General features: G+C 37.0%; 1 protein-coding gene across 4 annotated transcripts in view; it reads right to left on the reverse strand.

Annotated features, from left to right (window-relative positions):
• DLG5 (discs large MAGUK scaffold protein 5) overlaps positions 1-13,575 on the reverse strand; it is a 97,405-nt gene that overhangs the window by 23,687 nt on the left and 60,143 nt on the right. For all 4 annotated transcript variants that reach the window (XM_054515513.1, XM_054515512.1, XM_036386050.2 and 1 more), the window contains exons 8-16: positions 10,739-10,969; positions 9,518-9,702; positions 8,775-8,900; positions 7,980-8,112; positions 5,160-5,287; positions 4,301-4,476; positions 3,680-3,783; positions 2,858-2,950; positions 962-1,981 (exon numbers count right to left, since the gene is read on the reverse strand). In XM_054515513.1, the coding sequence (XP_054371488.1) occupies positions 962-1,981; positions 2,858-2,950; positions 3,680-3,783; positions 4,301-4,476; positions 5,160-5,287; positions 7,980-8,112; positions 8,775-8,900; positions 9,518-9,702; positions 10,739-10,969 (2,196 nt within the window). The remainder of the gene's footprint in view (positions 1-961; positions 1,982-2,857; positions 2,951-3,679; positions 3,784-4,300; positions 4,477-5,159; positions 5,288-7,979; positions 8,113-8,774; positions 8,901-9,517; positions 9,703-10,738; positions 10,970-13,575) is intronic.

Here is a 13,575-nt window from a genome sequence, read left to right on the forward strand (position 1 = left end):
AGGATATGGCTCTTATCCTGCACTACTTCCAATTCAGCTCTGCCATCTGCATTGCTTCTAAAACTCTGTGAACAGGGTAGGATTACCCAGGTATAAACAAGTATGGGAAAAGAATATGAAATTCTAAGTCATTATGATGTAATTACATTAAAAAAAAAACCACTTGTATGAACTTCTGTTTTTAGTGGGAAAATAAAAAAACCTCTATCTGCCAGCTGAGCAAATCTGAGGCAGTGGACCTGAAATAGCATTATTGATTATGTCACTTTACATAACGCACTCATCTAAATAGGTCCTTCCCAGAGCACAAAAATTTTTCTCCCATCCACTCTGTCAAGACATGGCCCACCATTTTCTTGGCAGGGCTGTTTATTCTAACAAATTATATGCTGATTTTGAGCATGTGTCATATTCTAATAAACAGTTTACCTTTATAGCCTAATGGGCCTAACACCTTTTGAATTTCAGCTAAGATGCACAAAATTATTTTGATACATTGAAAGACTTAAAAAAACCCAACATTATGGGTGGTACAACATTGTTCATTAAATTGTACAGTGATCTGGACAACCAATCTGACTTAGTAAAACTTCAGAAACCCTATTTTCAGTTTTACTAAAGCTGATGCTTTGTGTTTTTATTTATGTCTTTTCACATTGTCAAAAACATACAAGAGCCCAGATGTTCGAACAAGCAGCATTAAAACCCCAGGTATGGCAGCCAAGCAGAACACTATCTTTCTGTTGGGTGGCCACCACTGCCTGTTAAATACTGGAACTCCACATACTGGTTTTGTATTTTGTGATACTGCCAAGGGCCAACTGAGCCTGAGTTCAGAAGACCTGAACTCTGAGGATGGGCTATGCTTCTCCTGCTCTGGTACATAACAGGGCACCCAAAACCACACTGCTAATACACCTCAAGGTTTCTAGTTTTGTGCTTCAATAAACCAAGGTTCTACCTGAAGTGCAGGATTAGGAATGGGCACAGGGGTCATTTTATGCCTCAGAGCAGGAGCTGATTTTGGCCGTGGTCTTTTGATCTCTGGCTCTTCAACTCTCTGAAAGCCAATATCATCTTCACAGGATTTCCTTGAAGACAGGTGAGTGCAGTCAATTCCCTCCTCCCGATAATAATGCCCAGCATTCCTGCTGCGCCCCTTGAGAGTAGCAGAGTCCTGTTTAAGTGCCAAGGAAACTGGAGCTTGGGCAGTGGCTGGGCTGGTGGGTGGTGATCCCGTTGTTACTGTAGACTCTGATGCAGAGCTTGCCTGCTGTTTATGTTTAAATTTGATGGAATCACTTCTCTTAGGAGGAGTTGGAGGAGTTGAAGCCACTTCAGCTTTTGATGGCTGAGGTGAATGGCCTGTCACCTGATTAGGGGACAGGTAGTCCAGTTTGGGAGGAGTTGGCGGCCTTTTGAAAGTATCGGGGTCAAAGATAGATTTCCTTTGTTTTGGCTTTTTATACACAGAAAACTTTTCTGTTTCTGTTGCTGAGATATTAACCACGACTTTTGGCCAGGTACCACCACTATGCTTAGTTCCATGTCCTTTGTCAAATGCTGTCTCAACCATCACACAGTCAGTTCCTGTTGGTTCATAAGGCAGCCTCCTGTTGTCCAGGTCAACAGCTCCATAGCCTTGGTCCCCATATGTCTCTGGGCTGAAGGAGCTGAGACTGTGTTCTGAATTACTATGGCAACTGTGCACTGTGTTCCTACGAGAGTCAACTCGTAATGTGTTACTAGGGAAAGGTTTGTGATCACAAAATGAAGTGCTGCCCTGTTCGCTCTGCTCCTTCTTGCCATCCATGATGTCTGGATTGAAAATGTCAGTCTGAGTTGAGCTGTTGAGTTTCAGATTTCTTTTATTTTGTGCTTGTACCTCTGATGCATGAACTCTACAGTTTGACATTTTTTCTGAATCCTTCAAATTTTCAAATATATTTTGACCACTCCAAGATGAACTCTGAGGAAAAACCTAAAACAAAAACCACACGTGATCAACCTTATTATTGTGTTTAATTTCTATTTAGTATGAGTCACAGCCTAGCCTCCTTGATCTGAATATACACTTAATATCTTATCTGAATATACACATATCTTACAATTCAAAGCACAGAACATCAGATGAAATGAAGCTAGAAAAATTTTGTAGCATTTTCAGAACAACTCCAAAAGGGCATTTCCACATGGTGGCAAAAGTACTCCGTTGGAAGTGAAGGGCTCTGCATTCTACTTCTGCCTCTGATGAGTGATGCCAATAAGATAACTTTCATTGCCCACTTCCCCTCAAACATTTCATCTTCTTACTTTCTTAAAACCTCAAGCTCTCTAGATCTGAAATTCCAACTCAAAATTCATGTAGCAGGGCCAGAATAATGGGATTCTAAACTCAAAAAGCAAAACAGAAAAACTGTTTTATAGAAATAAGACTTAAAATCAAAGTCTTCTACTTAATTGTCATGATAGCAAGAGTTGAGCTTTCTGCACAGCTCCCTCCTGACAAAAAGCTAACTTTCTTTAGTTAGCAGGTTTATCTTTCATGTACAAAAGTGCTGCAGCTCTAAAGCAAAACCCAAGAAGCAGCAAGCAATTGTGGTAGCACTCGTTTCACGTAACCAGCAAACAAATGGGAAAGAAGACAGCAAGTTAGTCTCATCTCCTCCTAGATGGCACAAGAACCTTACTTTGGAAATAACTGTTGAGGAAGCGTACCACCAGAGAAATGCATCCAGATGGTTGTCTTTTCCCCATTTTGATATACTCATTTCCTTGCATATATTCTTGCTTGAAAAACTACAGTAATCCTGCAAAAGTTCCAGAGAATTCTGCAAATTTAGCTTTTGCTACTCACCTTCATGAGTGACAGAGTAAGGGAATCCCTACAGTTTCGTAGCAGAGCTTCACATTCAGTAAGTGACTTATTATCTAGTGCAATGCCATTGATCTGCAGACAAAAGAAACCACAACAGACATCTGTAAATCAAAGGTAATAAGTTGGAAGGATTTCAGGTAGATGATCTCTTGAGACAGAGAAAATACTAGTCTACATATGTATATGTGACTGAAGTCTGGTTGATGTTTGTGCATTTTCATGAGTGGAAAATGGATAACTCCTAAATCCAATCTGCTACTCCTGCAGTGACAGAGGGTGACACCACCAGTTCACTACACCCTCTGTGCAGTTGTACCAGCAGCAACCACATCCCCTTTCACAGTGCACAAACCACACCCATCCTGTAAGGCTGCAAAGGCTGCAGGGACAGACTCCCTCCCCAGAACAGATGACAGCTGTGGTACCAACATGTGTAAGACAAGGAACCTCTCATTCAATGAAGGGATGCCTTTTTGCAACTGACCCTTCCTACTCAGTATAAGAATGACAGATATATATACATATATATATGTACATATATAAAAGCCAAGTATAAAGAATAAGCTAATGCTTCCAACAACAATTCTCATATGAACTCAGGAAATAAGCTGCACGTTATATTCATCACTCAGCATACAAAAACATTAATTTAGAATAAATATCCAGTGAATTTACAAAAAGGATTTAATATTGCAAAAGTAAAAATTATTTGGAACGTTTGGCATCTTAAAGAGTAGCACCAATGATAACACTTCAAAATAAATAAAAGTTTAACAAGGCAAATGGATTTTTAAGACTTACAGCAATTATTCTATCTCCCACAGTAAGGGAACCCTCTTTGGCAGCTGGGCTTCCAGGCACAACAGCAGCAACAAATACTCCATTTTCTAGACTGAGCCCACTATCTGAAATAGATAAAGAAGAATTTGATTCTGCAATTCAAATATATTGCTCAAATGGCATGTCTGACCTGCCTGCACAAGAAAGAACTATGACTTCCAATCTAGCTGAATTTCAATTTCTGAAAACCATTTCCAAGAAATAACAAGACAGGGAAAACAAGGACTTGGAATATCCCAAAAATTAATATAATCACACAAACATGGGGTAGCTGGGTTTAACAGCTGGGTTTACACTCCCACAAACATTCCAAACATGCAGCCAACTAGAGACAAGTATTTAAAAAAGGAACCAACTAAAACCCACCCAAGGACAAAAAGAAAACCTGTACTTACAAGATGAAGCTATTATCAATAACAGCATTCTTGGTTTGCTTAAAAAAATAATGAAAGCTCCCCTCTAGGAGGCCATTAAGATGTAAACGTGATTTAAGCAAAGGCTCAGAGAACATGCACCTTTATGTCAAGCCTTATTTGGCTGAACAAACATGTACCATTTACATCCATCCTTTTTAGTCATTACCTTTATGTCCAGAAACATTGATGTGAAGAGGTGTTATCACTCGCCCACCTAAAGACTTCCTTCTTCGAACCACCATATTAATAACACCTCCTCCATTCAGAACAGCTTTTATAACTTGCTTTTTATCCTTATTGGTAAGATCCACATCATTTATCTTCAGCAGCCAATCATTCACCCTGGTAGATATGCAGAATTAGGTAGGTTAGTTATAAGCACACTTTGCTGGACACAGCACATGAATAATGTTCCATGAAAAGGCATGCAACAGAGCTGATCTCAGTAAAATCATCCTTCATTATCTGGAGTTATCCATTCCCAAAAAAGCATTAAATAGCAGCTAAATGAAAACCAGGACTGCTAGTTTGCACTGCACCAGGAAAAGTATATCCTTAAATCTCTAATGACTACTTCTTGTTTAAAAGCAATGCTTTGTACCGAGAGGAGTTACTAAAAAGTTTCTATCAACACCAAGAATTGCAGATGGTTCCAAATGATCCCTTGCTCTTACTTTGCTTTTCTCTTGCCCTCCCTCAATAACTTATCCTCATGTCTTTCCCAAAATTTAAATAAATACAGGTTTGAGGAGATTATAATAATGGAGTAAACAGGGCACAGTGCAACAAAAGAACATTTCAAATTCTTTTGAGTTTTGAGTGCTGAGTCAACAGTGTTTAATTTCTGTAATGCTTTTAGGTATCTGTCTTCTCAGTGTGATTTCCCAACCAACATTAATAATATACACGGCAAATGATAAAGAAGAAAAGAACTTCAAAAAATGAAAATAATTATGACAAGTTCCAATATGCTCAGTTTATTATGATCAAAAATCCAAAAGGTATCTTCCAAAGTCAGAGCCTACCTTAACCGACCATCAGCAATACTTCCTTTGTCTACTTTGGTAACGAAGATCCCGCAGTCTCCAGGGAGGTATGGCTCATTCACACCTTCTGCCACATCAAAACCAAGTGCTTTCAAGTCCATATCATCCTAGTAAATATTAATAACAAGTGATACCACTGCACTAGCAAAGCGTGTCTGCTACCAAGAGGCATTACTGCATGTTTGCACCATGTACTTCTACTTACAGGGGTCCTGCCTCAGGTAAGGTTTTATTTTTTTATATATGTAAATATATAAACTCCCATTTCCATTAGTCTTCTGGCATTAGAATGATCCTTCTCTCTCAGATTAAGGCTTAAATAATACAAATGGGAACTTCACCAAAGAGGAACAGAAAAGCAGCTGAGCATGTGAAAAAAGCCCATTCAGACTCATATAACCTGTTGTAAGGTACAATATTGGTTGTGTAGTAAGAAAACAAGGACATGTTTCCTAAGAATGGGGGAAAAAACAACTGGCAAGGTAAGGAAACAGCACTGTGTGTTATCAGTGAACTCAGGCAGACCTCTCCTGTAGTATGAGTAGAGACCAGAAATAAATAAGAACAATAGCTCCAACATTATGGGGGACCATATCTAAATACAGATTTAGAGGTGATATTCTACCAAGTCTGACCCAAACTAGATAATTCTTGATGTGAAAAGTTACAAAAATCTTGAAGAGATTGGTCATTGAACAAAACACGGAAATTTTCATGTAGTTATTTGCTTTGGTAAATAATAAAGTCACTGTAAAGAAAAAACTGATCCAAAAAATAGTACATTTCTATCAACTGACCACAAACTGAATTATTATTGCTATTTTCACTGTTAAATAATACACTTCAAAAAATTAGAGAACTCTACTTGAAGCTGTCCACAGGATCAACCATCTCAGCATAATGAAGGGTGATGGTACTTAAAGTTTAAAATCTAATATGAAAAAAAAACCATTATGATACTTCAAAATGTCCTATTTAAGACCAAAGTTTCATAGGGAAGAGCATGAGGCTGCCAGAAAACAAGGATCAAGTAGAGATCACAGTATCATTACACAGCATCAGAGCTGAAAAGTGAGTATTATTTCTCTCAGTTTTGAGCTGAGTGATTATATATAACACAAGTTTAGTTCGACAGGTGAAGTTTAAGCAAAAATAAAAGACTAAAATGTAGTTTAAAATTAAATTAAACTCTATAGTCTTGACCCTGGAATTCAAATGCTGTCAGCAAAGATTTTTCCCTATATTTGATCAAGGCTGGCACAGTATTATTACTCTAATTTGATAGCTGCAAGTGTAATCGCTATGTTTAAAAAAGGGATTCAAATGACAAATTCACATTCCAATGACAAAGTGCACATATTTGATCTCAGTGATGCAAACACATAGAGCAAGTAAAGAAAAACTAAAAAACTGCACATGAATGGAAAATTCATCATGCTGCAATGTTGTTTAGCACAGGCACATCGTATACTAGACATACTAATTAATTTAACAAGACAACAGAAAAGCAAAATTATTAGTTATCAGTTAAAACAGAGGAGATGGCAAGGAACAAAACTGATAGAGTGACCACAAGTGCTGAAACAGCTTGGTTTCAGCTGTTGGTCAAAGGGGAATAATTACTCCAGAAAGAATTTACAGATGGTGATTCTGATGGATCAACACTGGTAACTCAGTTCATCTTATCTTTTCAATATGTATTTCAAAATATAATAATACTAAATGATATTTTTTGTGTCAAAAAAGAAACAAACTAGTGATTTTGTAAGAATGCATTATCAGAACACAGACAGATTGGAAGAGCATAAGAAAAGATGACCCCTGAATACTGCAGTAGAATAAACAGGATTTAACTGGACAGAATTTAATCACTAAAGTTTGTCATTCAGGAATGACAGAGAAATTCTAGTATATACAGAAACTGTTATAAATGAATCACAATCTGGAGGACTACCTGTGTATTTTATGTGTTCAAAAAAGTTACCATTATCAATGGGATGCACTGACCAAATATTTCACATAGAAGAGCACACAAGAATTACATACATTGCAGCAAATTAAAAATTTTAGACTACAATGAAAAAAAGTGAAATTATATGGAGAAAAATACTACTAGGATAATAAGAAATAGAGGTTATCTAGATTGCTAAACTTAAGAACCTTACTTAATATGCCAAAATAGAAAAGGTATTTAATTTCCTCTACAGACAAGCAAGAGATTAGCATCTCCTTTCAACTCCAATTTTCAAACTGAACAGTAATGTTGCCCTAAAATACATGTTCAACATGAATAAGTACTTTAAATACTTGAAAATTTCCAATCAGCAGATCTGAGCAAAAGTAGGACAAGTAGCTTCACGTAAAACATTAACTATTTTATGCATAGATTTTAAGAGTTGTCGCCAGTAAAGGATTGGCCTCTAATATCCCTGTTTCCTTCACATTTTAAGTTTTGGCTGCCTTAGCAATGCCATGTCTGCAGGGAATCACAAACTTAAAGACTACTATACTACATGGACCTGGGTACCCTGCAACATTAGATGTAGGAAATATTTTTATTTATAATGCATATGAAGAAAATTATAAAGCTAGTACATAACAGCTTGGTTTTATCAACTACTTTCATGCAGCTGCAACTGCACTTGCTGCCTCCATGGGCACCCACATGTTTTTTTGCCAAACAATAAAGAATTAAAACTACCAAAATCATATTTTTCATCTTGTCTAGTATTTAAAGATTATAACTGGCTTCAGAGCTATCCCAATACACAAGACAATGCAGTGTATGATTTTACTTACTCTGTCTTTTTCAAATTCTACCACTTCTGTTTCCCATTCCAGAGAATCTGTATCTATGGCTGAGTCATGGGAACTATGGGCCATCAGTTGACGAAATCTGGCCTCCTTTTCCAATTGATTTTCCATCTTTTCCCTAGGCAAAGAAAATTATTACTTGCAGACACAGACGACCTCCTTTTAAGTAAACTGAAAAATAATGTTATGATTGTGATGGATATTATATTTGGTTTTCTAAATCACAAATCCAAGCTGTCAAAAATTTCTTTTGGCTTCTGTCTTTCCAATATTCTTGGTCTGCTCGTAAATTGACTTTCTGGTTCTATATACTGTCTTAACGTAGTCTTACATTTTTTGCAGTATTTTTACATGACTAAGTGCACAACTAGGTTTCTCATATCTTCCAAAATGCATTTAATTTACCCTCAGATGAGCTTCATCAGTATGTAGGGCATGATAAATACCAATGGCAAAACATCTCCCATAAACCAGTGAGTAAACAGCTGATGGAACTAAGCTGCAGTTAATAAGACTTCAGTGAAAGGATACAAGTATTGCTTAAGTGCATCTCCATAGCACAAAGCTTACACTATGACTCACATTAATAAGATAAAACAGATACTGTCCAGCATAATAATTTCCATGATAACTAAAAACACAGGCAATGCTTCCACATGCAATAACATGAATGTCTGCTGCCTACAGCTGCAACAACATATGGTTCTCTTAAGAACACAGCTAACAAACCAAAGTTTTCATCACCAACTTGAATGCAGTTTGGTCATTTCTCTAACATACTTCAGTTCCTTCAGTTCACGAACAGCATCATTTTTCTGCTTTCTCATGTCATCCAGGTTGCGAAGAGCTTCAGCCAAGTCACTCACAGCTCGGTCTCTCTCCCTCCTTAAGTTGTCACACAAAGTTCTTCAAAAGAAAAAGGTTTCAATCTAGTTACTTAAAATCTTATTAAAGTAAACTGGCTTTACCACATTGTATAGTTAATGTAACATTTCAAAGAGCAGTTTCAAAAGGTTTCTATCTGCAAAATAAAAGGATAAGGAAGAAAAAAAAATGACACATGCTAAGTCTTAATTCTTCTTCCCTTTCAGAATCTTATTTCTACTTATCTTCTTTAAACTAGCAGAAAAACCCCTTATTTAAGTATTTTTCATAGCTCCTTAGATATATTTAGTGGCAAATATGTTGGATACTTTTTGTGCATGTCCCCACAGGCAAAGAATTATGTGCAGGACTAGAGCTACAGCAAGATTATTAGTATAGCATGCCAAAAAGATTGCACGATTGGCTGTTCCTGCACAGCAGTGCTGTTAGACTGAAGGGTATTTACTAGAGACATTTTGGTTATGAAAGCACAGAAAATGACAAAGATCTTGTAATGTGCCCTCAACATTTTTTTAAAAAATCACCACGTGACAGCTAATGCAGATGAAGTGCTGGCAAAACCCAGCCATCCTAGAACTGCATCAGCTGTGCAGCAGGTGTTACAGAGATCACTCAGGTATCATCTAGCAGTTGTTTACCGTATGCTTTCCCTTTCTGCAACAATCTTATCCCGCTCTTGAAAGGCCCAATCCCTCCTACACTTGGCTACTTCTGCTTCCTGGACAGCTTCCTTTAGTTCTTGTGACATTGCCTCATATTGCTTCCGAAGCATTTCAATTTCTTTGTTTGCTCTTTCTATGTCTAGGGTAGCAGAATCTTGTATCTAGGAATTAAGAAACACAGATAAGTATTTTAGGTACAATTTTTAGATACATATGCACAAACAGCTTTTGCTATCTGTATGTTGCCTGATGTATTCAATTCTTGTGATTTCATGAAAAATATTCATTTATTTTAGCAGCAACTTTGGGAGGGTTGGGAGGAAAGATAAAACCTGCTGTAATGCATTTCATCCAGCAGCACATAAATCTGTACAACTACATGAATAAGAATCCTGACTTGAAAATAACATCAGTGAATGTGTCATATTTCAGAGATGACATTCTGTGCTTCAACCTTGATCTGCTTAGCAGACAGGAAAAACCTTGAGTATACTTAGAAATCAAGATACACTACCATATGCAATTGCATATACTGTATATATATACAGTATAGACAGACAACACATTTCCCACATTAACTCCTATTATTTACCCTGAGACAACAATCCCAAGACCTGGGATTCATACAGGTTGCTTAATTCCAAAGCAATGAAACTGAAGAGCAACGGAATTGAAAGAAATTTTTATTTAATGATTCTTGTTTTAGATAAGAATTACTTTATTCTTAAGTTAACTTGTCCCTCCCAAAACTCCCTATTTTGAATAAGAGAGATGGTGACAACAGTAAGACAAATACACAAAGAAAACTCCAAGCTTGCAGCACGATAACACAAGCCAGCTACAACAGTATAGCCCATCAGAAGCTGTGGGCTTGCAAACAACGGCGTGTGGTTAAGTTCAAGAATGTAAACAAAACGAATCAATCTAGACTTACTGACCTACAATTTGGTTAAAATGTAAACTTTTTCTATTCATATTTACAAACAACCTTAACACGAAGCACAATCGCGTTTCTTCCAAACAAGAATTTCTGTCAGTATGTCTTGAAGAACATACATGCACATGTTTGTATTTTAGAGTTACTTGAGAAAAAGAGGGAGGACTCCCAGTGTGCCCAGACCTTTAATGTCTACCAAGTTACTGACCTAACTAAGCCAAGAAAGAAAAAGGCATCATTAAAGGCATCACTTGCAATACCTGGCGGGCTTGATAATATTCCCTTAGCAGATGGTCTCTCTGGATGATAGCTTCTGTTCTCTCTTTCCTGGCAACATCTCTTTCTTCCTTCACTGTCTCTATATCCTTGCAAGCTTGATCAAGTTCCTTCTGGGCCTCGGCTTTGTCCTTCACTTCATGACAGTATTTTTCCAGTAACTCATTCCTCTCACAAATCGCTCGATCTCTTTCCACTAGAGCAGAGTTTAGCTCCTAAAACAAGATCCATTGTTTGTAGTAGGTTAAGTTCAGAAGGAAATAGTTCATCTTTCCAATTGAATACATGTCATGACACCTTGAAAGCCTAGAGAGTTTACCACTAATGTTCTGAAAAATGGGGGCAGATCACATTACATACAAGTAAGTACTAGCAAAGAATATTGAATGTGGTATTAAAAAATATCACACCATCACATGAGCACAGTGCTTTGTCAGAAGTAAGCAAGATTCTGGGAGCAATGATAGCTTTGAGGAACCTAAATGAGAAAAGGTTATTATTCCGACAGACTTGGTGTTTTTTAAAAAAAATTGTTGTTAAATATGTCAAAGGGTAAGAATATATCACAAATAGTTTTAAGTAACAACTGCTTCAGTTTTACAGGACTGAAATAATTTAGACAACTTAGCTACGTAAGCATCTTACAGCTGCTCTATAAATTTTAAAGGAACATTAAAGTTATATGCCATTAAGAGAGCAATGTGCTACAGAAGGTTGAAGATAAAACTACAATATTCTATAAAGTGGAATGACAGTACATCTTAAGTGTGGAATTCAACTGCATTGTAATAAAAAAGATAAGGCAAATGTAGTAGCATTCTAAAATAATATCGGCCCTTCTAAAATTATTTAAATTAGACTTCCCATTAGAAGAATGGGTCATTGAAACAATCCAATTTCACTACATTTTCAAGATGGCTCAGGTCTCTAGAAGCATTCAGTCTATGGCTACAAAGAAGTCCTCCTACACACAGGCACTCCTAGCTGGAAACTACTGATGTTTTGATTGCTAAAAGCTCACCAGAGACAGCTGGCATCTCAAAAGCAAAAGAAACAGTTGAGGTGCTTAAGGATAGAAAAACATTATGTCACAAACTGATTTTCATTTTATTTTCTTCTACAGTTTGCAAAGAATAAAACTGAATATTTAAAGCACAGTTGACAATTGCATTTTGCTGTACTAAGAGAATTGTTTTTGAGATGTGCATCTAAGTAAGGCTAGTCAGACTTTTAACAATGACATGAAGGGTGCCATTTCTGCTGTAGAGTGTAGATGAGCACTGAATTAATGACTCACTCTGTAGGTGAATCTCAATTACCATAATGCCCAAGTGCTTTCAACACCAGTAAGACCTTCCTTGCTCAGTACCCCTGAAGAGAAAAAAACCCCTGAACTGTCTGTTGTTGCAGGCTAGTTTTAGTACTGAAACCACCATTTTGTACAGGTTAACTACAGATTGTATAAAATCTGCCTTCAAACGTGTGTATAAAACTTCCACAATAATATTAAGTCTTTTTCCACAAGCAGCTGAGATGAAAGTCACCAAGGCTGAGGGAAAGCTCTCGGCAACACCGTCACTAAACAAGAATTTACAGTCCTTTAAAGTGCTCGGAAAAAATACACACTACCACAGTTTAATTCAGCATGCTCAATATAAACCATCTGAATAGGAGCAGCCATTGCCTCTGGTGGTCAGTGATAAAAGTTCACCTCTGTCTTTTTCCTAGGACATTTGCACAAAACCACAACTACACAGCACAGGGGAATGCACCATTTGGCACTGACAAGAACAGCTTCTGTTTGGTAACAGTAGAGCAGTTTGAGTTGAATGATTCTGAGTTTGTGAATTATTTTTATATTTTAAGGAAGTTCTCACATCTGAATATAACATAAGGACAAACTATAACAGATCTGTTAAACTGAGGGGAAAACTGACTACCAATGAAATGAAACATAACATTCTAAGTATTTGCCAGAGTAAAAGATTATGCTAAACAAAAAAACACCATTTTTGTTGGAAAAAACCCCCACCATTTTGGAGAAAAGAGAGGGGGAAATCTCTAACATCCAATCCCTGGCTTTGAATGGGTGAGTTCATGAGACCTTAATCCAAAATTGTCCATTACTGGAAAAATACTGAGATTTCTCCTATAATTTATAAATACCAAATTTGTACATTTTAGATGTCTATTAAACCAATAAGTTTGGGCATGTGTTACTAATAAAAGCTTATATGTCTAACTTGGAAATTAACTCTGTGATCTCAGCAGTAGCTGGTCAGATATAATGTTTAAAAAAAAAAATCAACCTCTTCTCCATTTCAGTTGCTTTACAATTTCTCTAGGACACCAAAGATGCACTAGAAAACACAAGCTTCAGGGGAGAAACTACATTTAAAATTACCTAAATGAGTTCAGTGCTGTTTTAAGCAATCAATGAGCACTACATTATAGAGCACTTCGAGGTGCCATGTATCACAGGAAAAGTGAAAGCCACTATGTTGCCTTTTCAAAGAGCACCAGAACAACTATGCACTGAGAGGGCAATCCCACTTACAGGGGATGCATTTCAGGATACCATTTCAAGTCAATTGATGCATTGATTGATACATTTTTTTAATATTTCAAACATTTTCCTGGGAAGAGTCATGGCTACAGGAAAGAAAAACAGGAATAAGAAGACAACTCAAGGATGGCTATTTTACACCTTTCAGAATATTACAGCAGCAGTTATTTCTGATTTCTGAAGGGCCAGTTCTGGGAGTGAAGAAAAGTACATGTCTCTGCCTTGCCAGCACCACACTCCCCAGGCCTAGACTCT

Source organism: Molothrus ater, chromosome 8, assembly GCF_012460135.2.
Source record: "Molothrus ater isolate BHLD 08-10-18 breed brown headed cowbird chromosome 8, BPBGC_Mater_1.1, whole genome shotgun sequence".
Classification (NCBI taxonomy): domain Eukaryota; kingdom Metazoa; phylum Chordata; class Aves; order Passeriformes; family Icteridae; genus Molothrus; species Molothrus ater.